General features: G+C 44.2%; 1 protein-coding gene across 3 annotated transcripts in view; it reads right to left on the bottom strand.

The window, feature by feature from the left end:
- The window catches only part of FRAS1 (Fraser extracellular matrix complex subunit 1), a 404,840-nt gene that overhangs the window by 55,342 nt on the left and 327,698 nt on the right, over positions 1 to 21,800 (bottom strand). For all 3 annotated transcript variants that reach the window (XM_025887777.2, XM_073891815.1, XM_073891816.1), the window contains 10 exons: positions 21,128 to 21,316; positions 19,608 to 19,727; positions 19,159 to 19,338; positions 11,408 to 11,532; positions 10,983 to 11,123; positions 8,996 to 9,223; positions 6,896 to 7,009; positions 5,020 to 5,170; positions 3,471 to 3,630; positions 897 to 1,065 (listed from right to left, as the gene is read on the bottom strand). In XM_025887777.2, coding sequence (XP_025743562.1) covers positions 897 to 1,065; positions 3,471 to 3,630; positions 5,020 to 5,170; positions 6,896 to 7,009; positions 8,996 to 9,223; positions 10,983 to 11,123; positions 11,408 to 11,532; positions 19,159 to 19,338; positions 19,608 to 19,727; positions 21,128 to 21,316 — 1,577 coding nt within the window. The remainder of the gene's footprint in view (positions 1 to 896; positions 1,066 to 3,470; positions 3,631 to 5,019; positions 5,171 to 6,895; positions 7,010 to 8,995; positions 9,224 to 10,982; positions 11,124 to 11,407; positions 11,533 to 19,158; positions 19,339 to 19,607; positions 19,728 to 21,127; positions 21,317 to 21,800) is intronic.

The raw sequence follows: 21,800 nt of genomic DNA, 5'->3' as shown, positions 1-21,800 counted from the left end.
TTGCAAAAACATTGAAGAAATACCTAGTCAGTGCCAGGTATTGTGCTATTCGTAATAAAAGAGGACAAATATGGGGTATCTGGCCGTAAGGGAGTTTACTGTTTAAGTCCTCTTCCTTTCTTCTGTGTTTACTCTCTCCTCTCCGTCTGCTTCTTCCCCACCCAGCTGCTGGCTACCACCGCTGTGGTAGAGACCTGTGCAAGCATCTCCACCCCAGCTGCTCTCTGCATTCCCAGCTGACCAACACAGCTGTCCTCTCACGTCTCAGGCACCTCATGCTTAGCTTGTCCGAAGCACAGTCAAGACCACCACCCCCTCCAAACCTGCTCCTCTGACGGTGTCCCCTCCCGGCAAGGGGCATCACCATCCATCTCCCACTTCTGCCCACACTATCTAATCTGCTGTGAAATCGTATCAATTCTTACTCATCTGTTCAATCCACCCACTTGTCTCCACCTTTGCTTCATAACCGAAACTCACACTCCCATCATCTCTCACTCAGCCTATTCCAAGAGCTTCCCGACCATCCCCCACACTCTCTCTTCCCTTCCTTCGGCTAGAGAAGGCAAGGGGAGAGAAAGGGCTTGGATCCTAAGGGCTCCGTGTAGAACACGATGCCTTGAAGACCTTTTTTGGTCATGAAGCAAAATGTAAAGACTGAGAAGCCAGACAACTTAAACTTTTGCAGTTAAAAACTTCCACAAAGAGTAGATGGACTGAGAAGAACTAAGCCCTGGGGGAAGGGAATGGGGGAAAAATCACCTGAGGAAGGGTGCCAGTGGAAAGGGAGGTGGGATAAAAATTAGGGGGCAGGTGCCCCACTTGCCAACCACCTCATGGCAGCCGTGGCTGGCTCCTGCTGGCGATCAGCAATCAGAGGCCCCCCTCCCACCTACCTGGCCAGCATACTCCACGTAGTCCTGCTGTCCGGGTTGGGAGCTGACCCTGGAGGTGGAGCTGGCGGTGCCTTGCTCGGTGCGACACAGGACGATGGCATACTGGTTCAGGTTCCCACTCCTCTGCACTGTGACGCTGACAGACCCTGCTTTCTCACTGACGTTGTAGCTAGAAGCACACAAAAAGGCCGTCTCTGAAATTATGGGCTGGGGCTGAGAAGAATCTACTTGTTGAATGCCTGTCTCTTCTGGTTGATTATGGTGCCAGGTAGCTCAGAGAATAGGAAGTTTGGCTTCTTTAAGAAGCCAGGTTATAAATTGAGGAACTGTGTTCACCTGGGACAGTCACAGCACCAAGGGGCCAAGGAGGCCCCATTTTCAGGGCGGTTTTGAAAGGCATTCAGAAGATGGGCAGCACATAAGAGCTATGTGCTTTGTATTTCAAAACACAGAGAAATGACAAACAATCTCTCCCTAGTGTGGTAGAGTAACTAGAACAGTGGGTTCTTAGGAAAGAAAGCTGCTTGGAAGGCAGTTAATGACTTAGCTCAGGCGGGAACTGACTGGACCAGACCTCCAGGAAGTGTGCAAAGGGGTCAGGGTGATGGCAGAGATAAGAAGGTAAGAATGGGGCCTACACAACAAAGGTGTTTAGACAAATGGAGCTTTGTGGACACTGGGGAGTGACAAGGGGCTGTAGACTGAACGTGTCCCCCCAAATTCCTATGTTGAAATCCTACCCCCAATGTCCTGGTATTTGGGAGGTGACTAGGTAATGAGGGTGGAGCCCTCACGAATGGGATTGGTGCCCTTATCCAAGAGGTCCCACAGAGCTCCCTGGTCTTTCCACCCTCTGAGGACACAGGGAAAAGATATCCGCCGCTGAACCAGGAGAAGGCTCCTCACTAGACACTGAATCTGTCAGCTCCTTGATCTAGGACTTCCCAGCCTCCAGGACTGTGAGGAATAAATTTCTATTATTTGTAAGCCAACTTGTCTACGGTATTCTGTTAGAATAGCTCAAACAGACTAAGACACAGGGTTAACTTAGCTTGCTGCTACGAATCTGTATTGCTTTGGCAAAGTAGAAGGCAAACTATCCATGCACTATTAATTTGTAAGTATCTGGGTTTTTCTTTTCTTTTAAAGATTTTATTTATTTATTTGACAGAGAGGTAGACACAGCGAGAGCAGGAACACAAGCAGGGGGAGTGGGAGAGGGAGAAGCAGGCTTCCCGCCGAGCAGGGAGCCCGATGCGGGACTTGATCCCAGGACCCTGGGATCATGACCTGAGCTGAAGGCAGACGCCCAACGACTGAGCCACCCAGGCGCCCCTGTATCTAGGTTTAGAAAAGCCATGAGTGAGTGGGGCCTGAGCTGGGCCTTGTTTTTCATCACTGAGGATGCGTATTGGGCCAGGGCTTATGTCTTGTTGCTGTGAGGGTTGCCAGCAAAGTGCCTCTGACAGGTTAGTCTTCACTGCCAGCTCTGGGACACTTTGTACTATGCAGCCCATTAAACGTTGGAGGGTTGTCCAGAAAAAGTGACAGTTTTAGTCCATTTATTTAATTTTTAAGGAGATACAAACAAGAGGGAAATAACAGCAAAACATATATATACACATATATATAAAATCTGTGTATATATATATATATATATATACACACATATATATACTGATTATAATATTCCACTAAATTCTCTAACTGTGTGTGACTAAGAGCGGAACAGCCCAGTTGTGGGGCGCATGAAATCAAGTTTGTATGTTATCCCCCACCTCCATTCCAATTTTTGTCTGAATTATCATGAAATTGCTTTCTTAGAATAGTGAGTCTCTGAAATGTAGACTTAAAGAATTATTTCTCCCACAAAATTATAATCCTAGTTATAATGTGACCTATAAAATCAGCACTGTGCTTGCCTACCCTTACCAAAGCTGGTGCCTGTTTGCCTCTCAACCCCCCAAAGACTGCAAAAGCTCCTTAAAGAGTAGCTATATTAAGCTACAAAGTTGTCCCAAAGGAAATATAATCCTATGAACACCAAAGGAACTAGGGGAGAATATAAAACTGAGAACAGAGTGAATGTAGAGAGTAAGGCAAAGATACTTTATTATGGGCCAGTGATTATTTTCAGCCAGTACTGAATGTGTATTTTGTTTCTTATCAGTTCTATTGGATTACCTTCTAAAACTTGAGGGCAGAAGTAAAAATACTTGTAGGAGATGCAGTAAAAGCACAATGGTTAAGATCACTGGGTTTCAATCCTAGTTTTACTGCTTATTAGCTATGCGACTTCGGGTAAATTAGTTAACCTCTTTCTGTCTCCATTGCTTTGTTCTTGTGGGGTCAATAATAGCACTCATCTCACAATTGCAAGTATTAAACAAGATAATGTATGTCAAGTGCCTGGTACACATAGTATTAAAAAACATTTGCTGACATTATTTTTATTATTGTTATCCCCACCACCACCATCATCAGATGACTAGAGTTGACCCCCACATACTTCAACCTGATCGCCTCTGCTTGCCTGATTCACTTCTCAAGAATGAAAGCCAATAACCCTTGTACCTGGTATATTTAAAGCTGATGAGGGACCACTGAACATGGAAGACATTGTCGCTGACCACATTGGGTTTACTGTCTTTCACCAGGAACTGAAAACTATCCATCATCTCATGGATCTTCTCCTCGTGCAACACGTAACGAATCAACCCTAAGTTCACATCCTCTGTGAGAAAAAACACATTGTGAATTAACCTAGAGATGTAAAGATAGCCTTGTAGATTCCACGCTAACACACCCAATTTATTCTTTTAATGGGTTGCAGACAGAACTTAATTTCCCAAGAACAAAAAAGGATGGTAGTCTTTTTTTTTTAAGATTTTTTTTTTTAAGATTTTATTTATTTATTCATGAGAGACAGCAAGAGAGAGAGAGGCAGAGGGAGAAGCAGGCTTTCTGCTGAGCAGGGAGCCTGATGCAGAACTCGATCCCAGGACTCTGGGATCTTGACCTGAGCCGAAGGCAGATGCTTAAACATCTGAGCCACCCAGGAGCCCAAAAAAGGATAGTAGTCTTAAAAATAAATGTGTCTGCCAAATTTCAAAATAAAATCCTATCACTCTGTGGGACAAAGAGCTGTCTTTACGTCCAGGAAATACCCTGATGCTATTATAAAATGAGAATCCCAGGGTCTCAGCAAAAAAGTACTTTAATGAATCTCTCTGGAATATTAAAGGCAACTTTGAGAGCTGACAAAGAGTCTTTTACTCCATCCTTTGTGTGCGCATGCACACACTCAGCCCTACTTCCTTCTAAATAATGTTCTTTGGAAGGTATGTGCTACTACAAAAAGCTGGGGTTGAATTAAAACAGCCCATACACAAGGCACAGATTAAAGGTTCTCTTCTAGGGGAAAACACAAGATCGAGAACAGGGAGACAAGGGAAATACGGTGCATGAGTTGTAAGGTGCAGTTTTTGCAATGACTGCTCAAGGTAAGGTCCACCCTCAAAAGAAGTCTGGAAGAGTCTGACATGCTTATAATACTACCAAAATACAAAATGGTCCGCTTGATGTGATTCAAAATAGGACGATATTTCTGTTGAACAATGTACCTGTGTTGATTTTCTTTGTTAAAGACTTAAGAAACAATCCATAACCCTTAGAGAACAAAATTAAGCCATACAGGATCACGGATATTTCATGAAGTCTGGTTGTTGTTTTTGTTTTTTGTTTTGAAAAAAAAAAACCAAGCACGTTGCACATCTGAAACTAATGTAACATTTGTGTCAACTATGCTTCAATTAAAAAAAGAAGAAAACCAATCAGTATCATGTGATCCCGCCACTAAATCTTGCCAAAACCTAAAGCAATCTGGGAGCTGAGCAAGCATGGTAAAGACAATTTTTTTTTTCTTTTGCCATAATTGAGAGTAATAGGAGAAGGAAATCAGGAGAAGTAAAATTCTGACGTTGGATGGTTGGACACTAAACAATCTATTTGTTTGCAAATAAGTGACTTGAGGGTAAGTAACTAGAAGTGGTTGTGAGAAAGATCAGGGAGGTAGGGAAAGTTAGAAGGGATTTCTCCCATCTCTCGGTTCCCGAGTCCGCACCCTGAGTGAAAGTGACAGTAGCTCTGCCAGGCTGTAGCTTGTTCTCCACATGGCCGTGCTTGGGGCCCGCTGTAATCTCATAGACAAGATGCTGGTCCTCTGTGTCTGGGTCCATGGTCAGCAGTTCCTTCTTGGTGATCAAGTTGGTTGCCTGGAATAGAAACCCATTAAATTTAATTCCTGAAGTGGGAATAAAGCCAGACCAAGACGCTCTGACTCAGAATTAATTCAGTTCAACAATGATTTACTGAGTGCATTTACTGCATGGAAAACTCTGTCAGGATTGAAGAGGCTAGGAGGACTGCAACCATCCCAGCCTCCGTCCTTGAGGTGTTCACACTTTATTGGGAAAGAAAGGCTCGTGAGCAGGGTAATTATGGAAAGAGCTATAACGGGAGATACAAAAAAGAGTACTGTACTCTTTTGGGGAGTAGGAGAGATTAATTCCATCTGGATCGGAGGAGGGATTTGAGGTGGTGGGATTTGAGTTTGTCTTTTAAGAAAGGTTGGAACTTTGAAACAATGATAAAATACAGGGAAGATGTCCAAAGGCATCTACCTTATTGAAGTCAATCACAATTCTTGAAATTGAATAAGATAAATATATGATAGCCCAATACTGCCCAAATATACTGGCTAAATTTTAAGTTACTCATTCATTCATTCAACAAATATTTAGTAAAAGCAAAGGTTTGAAAGAAAAAAGGGGGACGTGTAACTGACCTTTGGACTTGGCAAAATAAAGGTCATTGTTGACTTTGGTAAGAGTCATTGCAGTGGGATAAAAGTGGGGAAGTAGAAAACCAACTGGAGAGTGTCGAGAAGAAAATGGGATGGTTCTGAATATGGGGGAAAAATCAAATAAGGGATGCGAGGAAGTTGTACTAATTTAAAAAATCCCAACCAGTTCTGTAGAAAGCTACAGCGTAGCAGCTACATATACAGCCAACTAATTAGCTCCATGGAGATGAGAAAATCCACATCCTAGAGGGAACACCACACACAAAAGAAAAATCAGTTCCTGAACTGAAGAAGCATGTGTGTCTGGGTGAGGATGAGGATTTACTGCTTGGTCACCAGGTCACCAGGTAAGAACTGTGGCACAGCTTAAGATGACCAAATTGGGGTTTAGGAGGAGAAAGGAATTTTGAAAATAGAAGTCCTCTGAGGATACTCACCTACAAAATACTCACTTCCTTCCCATCTATGGCATATTCCAGATATTTCCTGAAACCCATCATCCCCTACTTCTAGTTAACAAACTTCTAGCGGAGCCAGCTAGAGACTCTATTCCCAGCCTCTCAGATGCAACAGATGGAGCCATATAACCAATTTCTTGCCAGAATAATCTGAGCACAAGTGATGTGTTTCATTTCTGTATCACTTGCTTAAAATGAAGTTCCTTGCCCTCTACTTCTCTGTTTTCTTCTTTCCATGGGCTGGAATATCGATGAATAGTTGAGGAGTGTTGGCTATACCGTCAACAGCAACAACCCAGTGACGTTAGAATAATAAGACAGAAGGAATCTGCATCTCTGAAAGGTCACATAGAGCCCTGGACTGCCCACTTACTGCCACCCCATACGCGAGAGAAAAAATAAACTACCATCTTGTTTGAGCTTCTGTATTTTGGGGGTTATTTTGTAAGAACATCTTAAACTATATATAATCCTAACCAAACTCATGGAGCTTGCCAATCTTAGGAAAATCAGCTCCCTTAGGGAGGGATAAACATGAGTCAATCTGGACTTCTATCCCCACATCGCTTCTCGGCCTTTTGGCTAAGATCAAGTGTGGACTTCTATCCCCACGTGGTCACAAATAAGGACACAGCCCATGTTGGTTCATGTGAATGTGGCAGACGGAAAGGCCTCACCTTGCTGTCCATGTACTCCAGCCACTGGAGCCCCAGGTTGGTAACAATTCTAGGGGTGCCATCATCTACGGGGAGGATGTCTACCTGGAAATGCTGAGGTGCCGCGGTCATAACCTGTGGGGGAAGCCAAAAGAGAAAAGTCATCATTCACAGACATCTGAAATATGTCAGGTCCTATGGCCTGCAAAGCTGGAACCCCTGAAATCTGTTGGCACCTCAGAACGGGCAGCTGTGGCAGTTTCCATTGCTTATCACCCTTGGCATGAGGCACAAAAAATGCTGATCGATCAAGTGGGGACAAGATGAGAAGAAAAGTTGACTTTCACACACCCATGCATTCCTTAGGCGGGTTCGATATTGCCCTGAAGTGAAAGAGCAAACAGTAATTTCCTTTCAATAACTCTTGTTGAAATTCTCAGGAGAGGTGGACTAAACTTATCATTCATATGCTAATGTCAAAGTCTCCAGGTGTGATAATAAGTTTCATGAGAGGATATTTTCTTTTTTTCTTTCTTTTTGGGGTGGGGGGGAGGGGCAGAGCAAATCAAGAAAGAATAAAAGCTTTTGTGGGAATAGTGAAAAGAAACTGGCCTATAATTTCATTCTCATGCAGATACATGTACACATGCGCAATCCACATATGTGGTGAGTCCGGCCCAGAACCTCTGTTTCTGGGAAGATAAGGCACGCCAGCACGCAGGGCAGCAAGACGCTGGCTTTTCAATCTTCTGCAACCTTCCTAAATAATTTCCATTTCAAAAATAATACAGTCCCTCTGGAGACCTACCATGACCTTTTATATTTATTAGAGAAGTAGCCCTCTTGCTGATTCATCCTGAAATCTCTTTTCTCTTCTGAAAGTCAAATGAAGTGGGGGAGCAGCTACAGTTCAGAAGAGAAAAAAATAAAAACAGTGATCTGCCAGGTGGTGATGCAGAGCAGACACCAAAATGACAGGAAATCTCAAGAGCTGTCTCACTGACACCTAGGCCAACGGAGAATGACCTTCACGCAGACTGTCTCTAAAGGATGCAGGGGGATCTTTCTTCCAGGAAAGGAATCATTCCTGGTCATCATCAAAGTAGAAAAGGACTCTGCAGGATGAGGAGCTGACCCTTCTGTTATCCTGAAATACAGCTGGGTGTGATCGAGTTGCTCAGTCACGCTGCTTCTGCTGAGTCAGACTCGAATGCGCAAGATGCAGGCGGGTCCTCGGGCCCACCTTTTATCACAGTTGCCGTTATTCCCTGGGGAGGGTTAGGAACCTGCCAGAAACCTGGCTGAGGAATGAAGGAGTGAGCAAAAGCCGCAGGGAGAGGAGTGGAGAGGCCATCTTCAAGTTTCTTCCGGACACCTGAACCTTGGAACGGGGCAATTCTCTTCGGGAAGGAAAGCTTGACAACTGCAGGACCTCAAGAGAAAAACCCCTTTACCTGTTTCACCAGCTGGTCCTAAAACGATGACAGTGATGATGATATTAGAGCCACAGTGTATTGGATGCTTCCTACACTTCCTGTGTAAGGCACTGGGCCAAGTGTTTACGCACGTCCTAAGGACTGATCTCATCCCCATTTTACAGACATTTCAGCTAGTAAGTGAGAGAGCCAGAATTTAAATCAGTGTCTTTTAGATGCGAAAGCCATACTCTTAACCAGGTTATTCTCTTCATGACATTGAGAAACTCTGGCTGGCTGAGGGGACACACAAAAGAGAAAGACAATCTAGAATCATATGAGATTAGCTACTAGAATCAGATGAAAGAAAGATGAAAGGAGTCAATGGTGGGCCAAAAGGAAAAGAGAAACAATGACAGTCATAGGAACAATCACTATCACCCTTTATTGTGCGTGCTATTTGCCAACAATGTTCCCCACTTTATGCGGATTACCTCCTTTGATCCTTAGACTAACTGAAGCTGGTGACTGCAAAATCGTACCCATTTTACAGATGAAAAGCTGAGGCTTGGAGAAGTTAACTAATTTGCCCGAGGCCAATTAGTGACAATAAAAACATGCTATTCTTGGCTGAAAAATGCCCTGTTCTGCTTCTGGACAACCTCTGGCACACTGTGCCTCCCTCTCCGCTGTCTGTGCCCCTCACCTCTTTTCCTCCTTCTTCGACGATAAAGAAGGGATTTGTCCCATCAGCCACAGTGAAGGTGAACCGGTCTCTGAGGGAGTTGCTGCCGTCATGGCTGTAGCTGACCCGGTTCTGGTAGATGTCTTCCATGGTGAAGATGGACGTGTGCCGGAAATACTGCCCGTGGCTGGCTCGCTCGATGGTGCCGTGGCGCGGGGGCTGCACAATGGTGAATGTGACAGACTCGGCCTGTTGAGGAGGGAAAAAGCAAGGGGGGGAAGGGAAGTATGAAACAGAAATCAGTTCGTTTTGTTTCGTTTTAAAAGATTTATTTATTTACTTATTTATTTGATGGGGGCGGGGCAGAGGGAGGGAATCTTCAAGCAGACTCCCTGCCGAGCGTAGAGCCCGACACAGACCTCCATCCCACAACCCACGCGATCATGACCTGAGCCGAAACCCAGAGTCAGACGCTTAACCAACTGAGCCACCCAGGCGCCCCAAACCAGATTTGTGAGTGATGGCCAGTAGGCGGTCAAGGGTATCCAAACCTAAAGACGTTTATAAAATAAGGAGGGCATTTTCTTTATAGATATCAAAAATAAAACAAAGGAGAGAAACTATGTTGGGGATTACAATTGAACTTATGTTCTGGTGCCTTCTGGTGTCAGACTAAGACATTTAAATTTGTCTTTTAAGGATCATAGGGGAAAACCTGAATTTTTAACCTCTACCAGGATGACAGGAGCTAGACCTTTTAAAACTATTCATTTTCCTTCCCAACCTTTCCCCACACTTTCCCAAAATTCTCATATCGAGCATCCCATATACATCAGAACAGAAGCTAATTTCCCATGTCTAGTTGCGGCTTCTAGGGTGGCACACAGAAGGAAAAATAAAGACATAGAAAACACTGTTCGAGACTTCCCAGTGATTTCTCACCAACTTAGAATAAAATGCAAAGGCCTGACCTATGCCAACAAGGCCCTCTGTGTCCGGGTCCTCGGGTTCCTCTCTGGCTGCATTCTTTTCTCCTGCTTGCTCACTGGGCCCCAGCCTCTTCCTTTCTTTGTTGTAACTTGAAGCTCACTTGACCACAGGGCCTTTGCACTCCTGGTTCTTTGGCTCAAAGAATGACTCAGATAACTGCATTCCTTGCTCTTCCACTTCATGATGTCTCTGCTCAAAGATCAGCTCCTCAGAGAAGACTTCCTTGACCACTCCGTCTCAAATAACACACCCTTCAATCTCTATGGCCTTTATCTTGCTTTATTTTTTAATTCATAGCACTCATCATATCTGACGTGATGTTATACGTTCTTTCTTGTCCGTCCCCCTAACCAAAGGCTGGAAACCCCCTAAGGCCAGAACTCTGTTTTGTTCCCAGCCCTGTCTTTAGCATCTGGAGCAGAGGCTGGTACAGGGAAGGGTACCCACAGAACTAATGAACAAAGTTATGGTACTCTTTATGAGAGCTAAGTCATGCCAGAATGTTAGATACTTTAATCTGAAAGCATCACGAGAATAAGACTTTAGTCTCTGCATGCCCTGTTTTACTAAATAAAGCCTCCTTCCTTGAGGATGCTCAAATCGTAGTATTTCGCTGTCATTCAGAGAAGTCTGAATGAAGGGGGTAAATGGTAGGAAAAATGAATAGGTTCCCCAAACCCTTGTTCACTCTAATAAGGAAGAATAAAAAAAAAAATTGGCTAAAATGTCATCTAATTTTCTATGAATCATGATAAAAAAAAATCAGCATATTAAGGGATTATTCCATGTAATCAGGGGACAGAGTGAATGTACTTAGGAGTTCAGAAAGGGTTTAAAAACAATTTGATCTCAAATATATTAGTTTCTCTTTTCCAGAAGACCACAGGGTCTTCTGATTTTTAACCTTTCAAGGACACTTGCACTAACCTCACTACTCTGCCCTACCCTTGGGATACACAGTCACAATGTGACAGATCAGCCTCTCATTCAGCCAGAGAACCCAGGGGAGTGCTCTTACCTCTGTGTCTGCATCCACCGCCTTGAGCTCAAACTCTGTGATGGTCTTCCTCACACCCTCCTGCACCCGCATGCCCAGGTTCTGTACAACAGGCAGTGAATCGTCCACAGGGCGTATGGTGATATGGAAAGTCTGGGTTACCTAAATGGCAGAAAGTACAGGTGGGACACCTGTCCCCGGCACCCACCCAAGTAGAAGGTAGGTGCTCTCTACTTTTCCTTTCACCCATTCCTGGCTTGAGTGGTTGACCAGGAATCCAAAGTGGTTTCCCTTTGGCGAGAGCCCCCGGAGCTGTCAGAAGCCACCACTATCCTTGGGTGCGAGCAGGCGAAAGTGAAGCTTGCAGAGTTGCTTCTCATATTCCCTTCAAAGAAGACTGTTGAATCAGTGCCCATTCACTGAGGGCATGGAGTGCCTTGCCTTACCTCACTGACTCCATCGGAGAGCGTAAAGCTGAAGGCATCGGAATGTTTCTCAGTCTCACTGGAGTGGATATACCGAACATTTTGTGAAGTCAGGTCAGCTTGACTAAAGGAACTAATCTGGATACCTAGCAAAAGGGGAAGAGAGAACCAGAAAAAGGATGTCAAAATGCTAGCCATACTTTTCTAATGCTAGAGAAATGCCATACTCTCAACCCGACAGAGTCCTTTGTATATCTCTTACAGCATTTACGTGCTTCTCTCTGAGACCTTGTGTTAGAGTCGTTTGTGTATTTTTTTTCCCTAGCACAGCATATGTTCTGTGGGAGCACATGTTAGCTTAATTATCTAGCTTCTGCTATGTGCCAAGCCAACAGCAGGTGCTCAATAAATGTTCCTCTCCTTTCTCTGGGGGTTTATGTATGCAGGTCAAATCTGTGAAACATAAAGCCATTGCCTTAGTCTCCAAACTCCTCTCTCTTTAAGTTTTATATTCCCCCACAGCCTCACAGTTCTTTCTGAAAACCTGTCCTAATTTTTAATATTGTGTGATGGTTTAGCTTTTGAACACTGGAGTCATAGGGCTTGGCTACACATAAGCTTTTCTCTGTGATTGGTGAGCCTGGCATCCATAATTTCATTGGATATTCTTCAGGGTCCCTTTCAACCCTCTGGTCTATGATTTTCTAGCTTCTCATATACCACTTTAGCCAGGCTGGCAGTTAACAAAACTTACCACATGACTTTGGGGTTGGCACAATCATTCTATCTCAACTCTTAAATGACCTAAAAAACCAGTATCCTTTAATAACATGATATAGAGGAAACACATTAAATTTTTTTCAGACTTGTTTTAAAAGTAAAAAAACAAAATACTAAAGTGATTTTAGATAATGCCAATGTATCCCACAAATGATTAACATCTTATGTTTTTAAATGTCCCACAACATTTAGCGAAACAGCACGGAATTCTTGCTTCTATCTTAGGGCTTCTGTGACTCATCCTCTGCTGCCAGCCAAGACGGAAACAAAACCACATCTTTTAGTCCCTCAGCACAAATTCCCTCTTTCTGATTCTGGATATTGGGGTATTAATCCATTGAGTCTAGTCCTTTGATCTGGTCCTGAAATTCATTTGCTGCTTCCTGGGATGTATTATTTATCATTGTTAATCCCGGCAAAACCAGTCTGGCTTTTTCATAAAAAAACAGAGATTCTACTTTGACTGTTTTACACTGAACTGGGACATCAATATCACTGGCTTTATGTTTTTTTTACAAAAATCATCCTACATGGTTTACATTTGCAACTCTCTTTATCACCTGGAATTTGTTACCTAGATACAACAGCCCTCCTGAATATTGGGGCATTATTTTTTTTTTGATGAGGAGGCATTTGATATTTCTGTGCTTGCTACATCAGCTGGTGACAGGCAAAAAATGCGGCCCCCTGTCTTATCACTTTGTCTTGTGGCTCGAGACAGAAATCCGTACCATTCTTTAAAAATTTAATAACTTCAGACTGGCTGCACTGGGAAATTTAAATCTCTTTCCCTGCTGTGAATCCATCCTCACAGCTCATGGGGAAATACTTGTCTGGATTCTCGCGATCAACCGGTCACCTACTTCACTGTGCCCTTTATATGAGTGAGTCCTTAGCCTGAGAGTGATTAAGAAAGGTGATAGATTTTTCCCTTCTTGGAAAGAAAGGTTTGGAATTGGTCTTTTCTTTTCTTAACATTTCTTATTGAGAGGGAACTGATGTATAATAAATTGCATATTTAAAATGTACACATATTTAAAATGTACAATTTCATGAGCTTTGGCACATCCATGAAACCATCACCTTAATCAAAATAGTGAACATATCCATCACCCCCAAAGTTTCTTAATGCTCTATAATCCTTCCATTCTTTCCTTTTTGTCCCCTACCCTATCCCAAAGAAACAAATCAATTATTTTCTGTAACTATAGATTAGTTGGATTTTTCTAATTTTTTTCATAATTAGAATCATAGAGTATATGCTATTTTAGGCATGGTTTCTTTCACTTAGCATAATTATTTTGAGATTTATCCATCTTGCAGCATGCATTAATTCTTTTTTATTCTTTGTTTGTTTATTCTTGTTTATTGTTGAGTGGTATTCTATCGTATGGATATATCATAGTTTGTGTCTCCATTCACCTGTTAATGGACATTTAGGTTATTTCTAGTTTTGTGCTATTGCAGACAAAGCTGCTATGATCATTCATGCACTAGTCTTGGTATGGGCATTAAGTTTTTATTCTTGGGTAAATCTCTAAGAGTGGAATGGTGGGAATATATATTAGGTACATGCTTAACTTTTTAGGAAACTGCCAAACTAAGTGGTTCTTTGTGCCAGAGGGTAACGAGGTGCATCTAGAACAGAAGCTTCAAGAGGACAAGGATTTTTGATGTTTTTTTCACTACTGTGCACCTAAAATAGTGCCTGGCACAGAGTAGGTACTCAAAACATGCTTGGTGAATGAATTCAGTTCATCCACTATAATCACTATCTAAGAGGTCCTACTGAGCACAGATTTTCCATCTCTGTACACTTCAAAAAATATTCTAGCCTTTGCTAATTGGGTATTGGAAGACTTAAGCTACTCACCATCAAGATGGTATTTCTAATAACATATCGTCCCTACTGGCTGTCACAGCAGGTAGTTACTCTTTAAAATATCTTGAAGGAGTTTAATCCCATCCAAGGTGTTTTCCGTTACCAACCTGCTGGCTAAACTATGTATCTGGCCGTATTACGGAGACCCACATTAACCCTGTCAATTTTTCCAATTCCCCTGGAGGGCCAGCATGTTAGAGAAAGTTCAGTCCAGGTCAGGGAAGCATGCACAAATAAAGCATCTTTGAAGAAACTGCCTTCCTAACAGGATGTTAGGTGATTGCCTTGGCCTTCCTGCTTTCTGCAGAGCTGTGGATGGCTGCACCTCAGGCTCAGGCTGTGGGAGACCCTCAGCTATTCTGCTCCAGCTTTTCTTCAAAGCCTCCTGTTAGGGAATGAATTGTGTCATCTCCGCTGCCCCCTCCCTGCCAGTTCATACGCTGAAGTCCTAACCCTCAGTACCTCACAGTGTGACCTTATTTGGAAATAGGATCATCGCATATGTAAGTAGTTAAGATGCAGTCATTAGAATGGGCCCGAATCCATTCTGATTAAAGTCCTTATAAAAGGGGAGAGTTTGTCTGAGACATACACAGACAGGCAGCATGCCATGTGAGCACGAAGATGGCCATCTCTATAAAGCCAAGGAGAGAGGGCTGGGACAAATTCTCCCTCACAGCCCTCAGAGGGGATCTCAACCCTGCTGACACCAGGATCTCCGACTTCCAGCCCCAGATCTGTGAGACAATACATTTCCTTTGTTACGTTGCTTAGTCTGTGGTACTTTGTTACGGCAGTCCTAGCACACTCATATCTCTCTGTTCGCGGGGAGAATCCGAAGTAAAGCAATGGGTGTTATCTTATTTTGGTTGGTGTCACCAACCTGAGAGAGGCAGAGAGAAAGAGGAAACCAAGGAACACCCTTGCTAAAGCATCCTCTCCGGGAAGTCCTTCCTAACTCACTCCCATGCCTCTCTCAGGTGGACCTCACTGTGCTGTGGCTCCCACCGTCCTGTCATGTTGCTGTCACGGCTACAGAAACACATTTGCACGTGTTTGTTTGCATGTCTCTCACTTCCAGAACAAATCCTCTCCTGCACCAGTTACTCAGTGAATGTTTGGTGAAGGTGAGAACTGGTGTTGTGCTGGAGAGTGCTACCCTCCTCTCCGACTTTAAAAAACACAACTTCTAACTGTTAGCTAAGCAACTGGATGCCCAGTTAGGGGCTACCATTCCCAGTCACCTCACAGCTTTGTCTGACTACCCTCTTGCCATGGGGATGTGATCAAAATGGATGTGTTCTTCCAGTAATACTCCTAACACAGAAATGGACGTGGGCTCCCCTGGCCTTTGTCCGTTACCGCTGGCTGGGGAATGACAACAATTACAGTAGTCACCTTGGACCAGAGATGGGAGCCTCATATTGAGGCACTTTAGGCCATCCAGGACACCTGCCTCTGGATTTTTCTGTGAGAGAAAATGAACTTCTTTTTGATGGCACTGCAGTTTGGGCCTCTCTGTTTCAGAGGCTTAGCTTCTATCCAGTAATATAACTCCTTACTCTGATTTCACAAGAAAAAGAGTCTTCAGGGTCCCTGACATGGGGGTGTGGCCCCTCAACCTTGAAAAGGGCACACGCAGGGTCCAGACTCTCATGCTACTCTCCCTCGAGGCAGCAGGCTTGGTCTGTCTTCTGCACAGTGTGCATAGGCATATGGCTCCCTATATCTCCTCAGAGGAACAAAATAGGATCTTCACACCCTTCCTGTCTATTTAAAAAGAAAATCACGATCACCCCTGACCAAGACAGACAGTATGCGAACGAGTCCACTTCAGTTAACCAGCGAGAGTTAACCAGAGTTAACCAGAGTTACCCATTGCAGTTTATATCTGCAAGTGCTGGTGGAAACTGATAATTCCAAGAGGCATCAGGCCCCGAACAGCTCAGTGCCTGCACCACAAGACACAGGCCTGGAAGTCTGCTTGCTCTTCTTGGAAAGCGCAGGCCAGCCCACCCCAGCTCCTGGTAGATCCATCCTCATCCAGAGGCGAAGGGGTGAGGTGCGGGGACTTTTGACATGAAAGATGGCAATGTGTATTTCCTCTGAAGGGACACCTTTCACATCTAAAAAGAATCAAGTTCACGAAAATATTCTCACTTAGGGCAGACAGGAAAGGTGAGAATTCTGGCAAAATGCTACAGAAAGGACACAGAATGGGGTTGGAGGTGCAGGAAGGGCAGGAAGCCCTGCTCCACTAGCAATGGGAAGGGGCCCCAAGAGTAAAGGGGAGGGGACTGGATCCTCGGATCTGGGCCACCAAGAGTTACTAGAAACAGGTGGCCTCAGAAAAACTGGTGGGCGCATGAGTCAGGCGGGTTGGGAAGTCAGGCCTGGTGGGAAAGGGCAGGTGAAGGGTAGTGTCTCAGGGAAGGGGAGCCCTCCCTCTATTTTTGGAGGGTGCTTTCCCAAGATAAGGGAGAAATGTGATCACCTATGAGTCTCTCTCTCTAAGCAGCACTGACTTGGTCTTGGCAGCCAGAATTTAAGCCCAGTGAAGGCTGAGACTGTAAAAACAGAAAAAGAGTAATTGAAGCAGCCTCACACTGAACTTTTAAACACAGCCCCCCGGGTCAAAGAAGAGCGAGGACTGGGAATGACCAGCAATGATGCAACTGACAGTGCCTTGCTTGAGGCTCAGCGCTTTTAAAGCTCTGTATCGTGTGGATGCAGCTGCCCAGCACAACAGCTAAGAGTCTGCCCTTTCATCTCCGGAGAGATACAATCCGCAACCTGACAGAATTCTGGCAGAAGCAATTAGCTCATGAATTAGTTATCAGATATCTCAGGCAGCCAACATCTTAGGAGTGCTGATATGCATTCTTCCCCCAGGAACTTCAGGACAAAAGGGTAGGCCATTTGCTCCATTTGCATTAGGGATTTTAGCCAATTTCTCCATCCTTCCCCACACCCTCCCACCAAACCCTCACAACACCTCCCCTTCCACCATCACCCTCGCCATCACCATGGTCTGCCTTCCTCACCTCCCCTGCCAGGCTACCCTCCACCTCTCGAAGCTCCCCTCCCCACAGATCTCCCTCTCATTCACCCTATGCATTCAGTGGTCTTGCTGCCTCTGGAATGGAATGTGCCAGGCTGATCCCACCTCAGGATGGTAAACTCCCGGATCCCTCTGTCTGGAATGCCCTTTCGTTATAACGGTCAGCAGGGCTGGCTCCCTCACTCTCCTCAGACGTCTTGTCAAATGTCATCTTACAGCAGGGAGTTCTTCCCTTACCCCCTTGCTCCCTGTACCCTGGAATACTCTTATTTCTCCCCTAAAATACTCATAACCATTGATATATGATATATCTGCTTGCTTGTTTGCTTGTGGTCTTACTCCCTATATTAGAGAGCGAGTAGAATCCCGGTAAGTATGTCCCCTGTTTTGTTATTCCCCTGGTTGAAGGAATGATCTGTAACTTGAAATCCAAAGGAAGAAAGTGATGATCTAAATCTGCAAACCATCACCACCTCTACGATGTATGAAACAAAGACAACTCTACGATGCATGAAAAAAAGACAACTCTACGATGCATGAAACAAGGACAACTCTACGATGCACGAAACAAGGACAACTCTACGATGCATGAAACAAGGACAACTCTACGATGCACGAAACAAGGACAACTCTACGATGCATGAAACAAAGACAACCTCTACGATGCATGAAACAAGGACAACTCTACGATGCATGAAACAAAGACAACTCTACCTTTAGAGTGCTCATTCAGCAAGTGCCTCACATCCATTCAGCTGCCAAGTTCTATAGGTTCTCCCCCTGAAATCCCTCACTCCCTCCCACTCTTCCACCAACTGTTGTTGATTGAATACAGTTTACTGGGTGCCAGGCATGATCACTTACATGGTTCTCATCTTCCTATTTCCACTACCACCCCTCTAGAGGAAGCCTCACCACCTACGACTGGGCCAAATGTGAGACTTCTGACCCACTGTGCCTGCCTCCTCTCTCCTTTTTCAGTCCATCTGTCAGACACTAGACGAATGCCACTTTCCTTCCATGCTCAAAATTCTGCAGTGACTCTCTATCGCCTGTTGAATTACATAGGGCTTACTTATCCCAGCTTTGAAGACCCTCCATAAAATCTCAGTCTACCCATGAGCTCCATCTACTCCTATTTTCAGAATATATGCTTTAGCTAAACTAGCCCACTCATTGTTTTTTGAATGTGCCCACATACTATTCCCATCTCTGAAAATAATACCATTTCTCTCTGCTCAAACTCTACCTTCTAAGGGCATTTTTTTTTTTAAGATTTTATTTATTTGTCAGAGAGAGAGAGAGAGAGAGTACAAGCAGGGGGAGCTGCAGGCAGAGGGAGAAGCAGGCTCCCCGCTGAGCAGGGAGCCCGATGCGGGTCTTGATCCCAGGACCCTGGGATCATAACCTGAGCCGAAGGCAGACGCTTAATAGACTGAGCCACCCAGGCGCCCTCTAAGGGCACTTTTAAATGCCATCTCTGCGCATCTTCCTACCCAATGCAGCCTCTCCCATTTTTGAACTTCTATGACACCAGGTTTATATAGTTCTTAAAATACCTGCCATATTCTTCCCTTATGTACGGCTATATACAAAGGTTCCTTACCTCATCCAGTAAAGCACATTAGAAGGTGAGGATGAGATTTCCTTTATCTTTTTTTGCCCCCTCAGCAGCAGCTCAACTAGAATCTTGCCCAATACACATGCTCACTTGCTATTTCCTGAGTTACATTTTTAAACACAGTACATCATACTGTGCCAGGTGCTCAGACTTTAGAAGAACGGGGTGCAGTGTTTGCCCTAAAGGAATTGACAATCTGGTTATGGAGACAAGACTGCTTACATAAAAATTGCAACTGTTCAACTTTCAGCAAGGAATTATTGAGCATCTACTGTGTGTCAAATATGATGCAAGGTAGTATATAATGGTTAAAATTAGTAATGTAAAAATAAATACTAACCAAGGCCGATTATAGGTGTGAGTGGCTTATCCCCAACACTTACTAAATCCCAACTTTGGTTTGATGAAGCAAGAGATGACAGGCTTACCTGGGGATGTGGCGTGTTCCAGGTGGCCCAGCTTGGGCTGTCTAGTGATGGTATAGATCAGCTCTGTAGGCTTACTCTCCTGGTCAGTGGCAGAGAGCTGCAGAGTGGTGATTTTCTCCACTGAGTTCTCATCCAAGACCAGCCCTTTGTTGGTGGTGATGACTGGTGGGGAATTGTCTTCTGAAAATACCAGAAAGAGTGATTTGAAAGGGGATCCTTTCAGCCTCCTTTCTTCAATCCTGGACCTGGCGCCCAGGAGTAAAATCAGAATAATCCTTAGGCCTGTCCGTCAGAGAGTGCCCCAGGGAGCCAGAGTTTCACACAACAGTGTGATTCCAGATTCCCATGCAGCTCAGTAAAGGAAAGACTCCAGCCTCGAGGCAAGCACGGTGCACACTATATAACCTCAGACCTGCTGGAGTATTTTTAGAAACCCAAAGTCCCCTTACCCAAAACAGTGATGGAAAATGACTGGCCAATCAGCGTGTTGCCTTCTCCATCGACCACATCGAATTTAAAAGCAAAGCTCCCGCCAGATTCTCCTTTCCCGTGTCTGTATTCTACCTGACCTGTAAAAAAGGACAACATAATCCAGATTTGCTCTTAGTGCTTTCTGCCCTTATTTCTGAAGTGGGAAGTGGGAATCTGATTGGTATTCACACCAATGAATCAATTAACACCTTCCTCACTTTGACATCGCTTTAGACATTTTAATCTAAAGTTTTCAATTCCTCCCTTTCCCCTCCCACTACTGACTTCCTCACAATCAAAAACACTCTCATAATAAAATCATCCCAAGTAGCACTGCTTATGGTTTGTGAAAAACTCGAAGGAAGTCTCATGAGTAACCACATGGAAAATGTGCAGCGATGACACCCGCAACATTGGCCATATACCCACGTCATGGGGCCAGAGACACGGAGCTGTGGCCTATATTCTCCCAGAGCTCGTCACTCCCATTTCTCAGTGCAGCTTTACGTCATTTTTGAAACAGCACTGAACATAACCAACCAACAAATTAACAGATAAACTCTACATATTAGTCAAAAGGATCCACAGGGAGAAGCGCAAACTCTTCCATTTTCGTTCAGCCACAGTATCACTTCCAGGTACCTTGCAATGTAAATATAACCAAACATCTGGGGAGAGGCACCCAGTCTCATTTTTACAAAAGAGACACTGAGGCAAGGGATAATTAAGGAATTACTATCCCTTTTGTCTATTCCACCCCCTTCAGTAAAGTAGAGACAGTCCAGGGAGAATTCAGCTGCTACCCATTTTGAGTGTTAGTGCATGGACAACACCCTTATTTCTACTCCTCAGGGCCCTATTTCCACCTCTAAATGGAATTGCACATCCTCCCATGACTTTGGATTACTTTTTCCCCCCACTATGTAACTCCCCCCGACTTTTTTTTTTTTTTTTTTTTACTCCTGAAAGAACTATACAGTAACTACGTAGCATTTAACATTTATGCTTTTACATTACATCAGCACTTCCTGGAGGAGGGATGAGCTATGTAATCTCCCCCAGGCAGCTCCGATTTATGCCCTTCCATTTTGCTTAGTTCATTAACTTGTGCTCTTGGGGGAGCTGAAAAGAGATATAAATTGTTCACCTAAGGCAGGCATAATTTTCACCATAATCCATCCCAATTCACTTCTTTTTCCTTGTCTCTCTCACACACTTTTTAGCATCATAGCAAGTCAAAATGATTTTTTTTCCTCTATAATAGCCCCAAATTTCATCAATTCCGTGTCAAAGCATGAACACATTTTAGCCAAGAAGGATAGTTTTTTTAAAAACAAAAAATTGAGGAGACAAGAAAGAATAAATGAAACTATAACTCAGCTCTTATTCAGAACAAAGAGTGCAGTTTACTGCCATAAGCTACCAGGCATTTAACTCCCATTTACTACTGTGGGTGGACTCTGTCGAAGTCTGGGCAGGCGCAGGAGAACTAGCTGACCTTGGCTAATGTCAGCCTGAGTGAAACTCCGGAGGGGGCCTTTCACAGAGATTTGCTCCGGGTTGTCGTGCTTTGCCATCTGCAGGCGCCCCGCGCCAGGATCTTCCTTCATGATGTACATCACCTGACGGTCATCCGAATCAGTATCTGTCACTCTCAAATGCCGTTCTGTGATGCGTGCTACGGACCCTGGAAAAGAGTGGGAGGGAGGAGGTCATTGCCCATCATTGCCTTTGAATAGGATGTCAAGGGATTTCAGGAGACTAGAGACTAAATGATCACACATTGCCTGGGTTTAAGTGAATACCAGGTGCTTGCCCTTCTTGGTTTCCAGCTGCATACATTTTAATTTCCCTAAGTGAAACAATCCCAACTTCCCAATTTGTTAATCCTCCCTTGGGTTTAGATCTGAGCCCTTTTCTCTGCTGATCCATTTTCACTCTCCCTGCTCCATGCTCACTCTACTCCTGCGACCTATCAGTTACCCACTCCCTAGATCAATGTAATCACTCCTAGATCTTTGGTGAAGCCTTCTTGGACCTAACTTATTTACTGTCTTGAGGTTCACTAAATCATAAGCAACAGCTTTACCTAAACTTATAAATATATCTTGTTGCCATCTCAAACCAAATAGTTAAAATCAATGTTTACAGGATTATAAAACTGGGGACTC

Source organism: Callorhinus ursinus, unplaced genomic scaffold, assembly GCF_003265705.2.
Source record: "Callorhinus ursinus isolate GAN/ISIS: 27379988/994484 unplaced genomic scaffold, GSC_fseal_2.0 scaffold4, whole genome shotgun sequence".
In the NCBI taxonomy this organism is placed as follows: domain Eukaryota; kingdom Metazoa; phylum Chordata; class Mammalia; order Carnivora; family Otariidae; genus Callorhinus; species Callorhinus ursinus.
The sequence above is the reverse complement of the archived record's forward strand: the minus strand, read 5'-3'. Positions and strand labels throughout refer to the sequence as shown.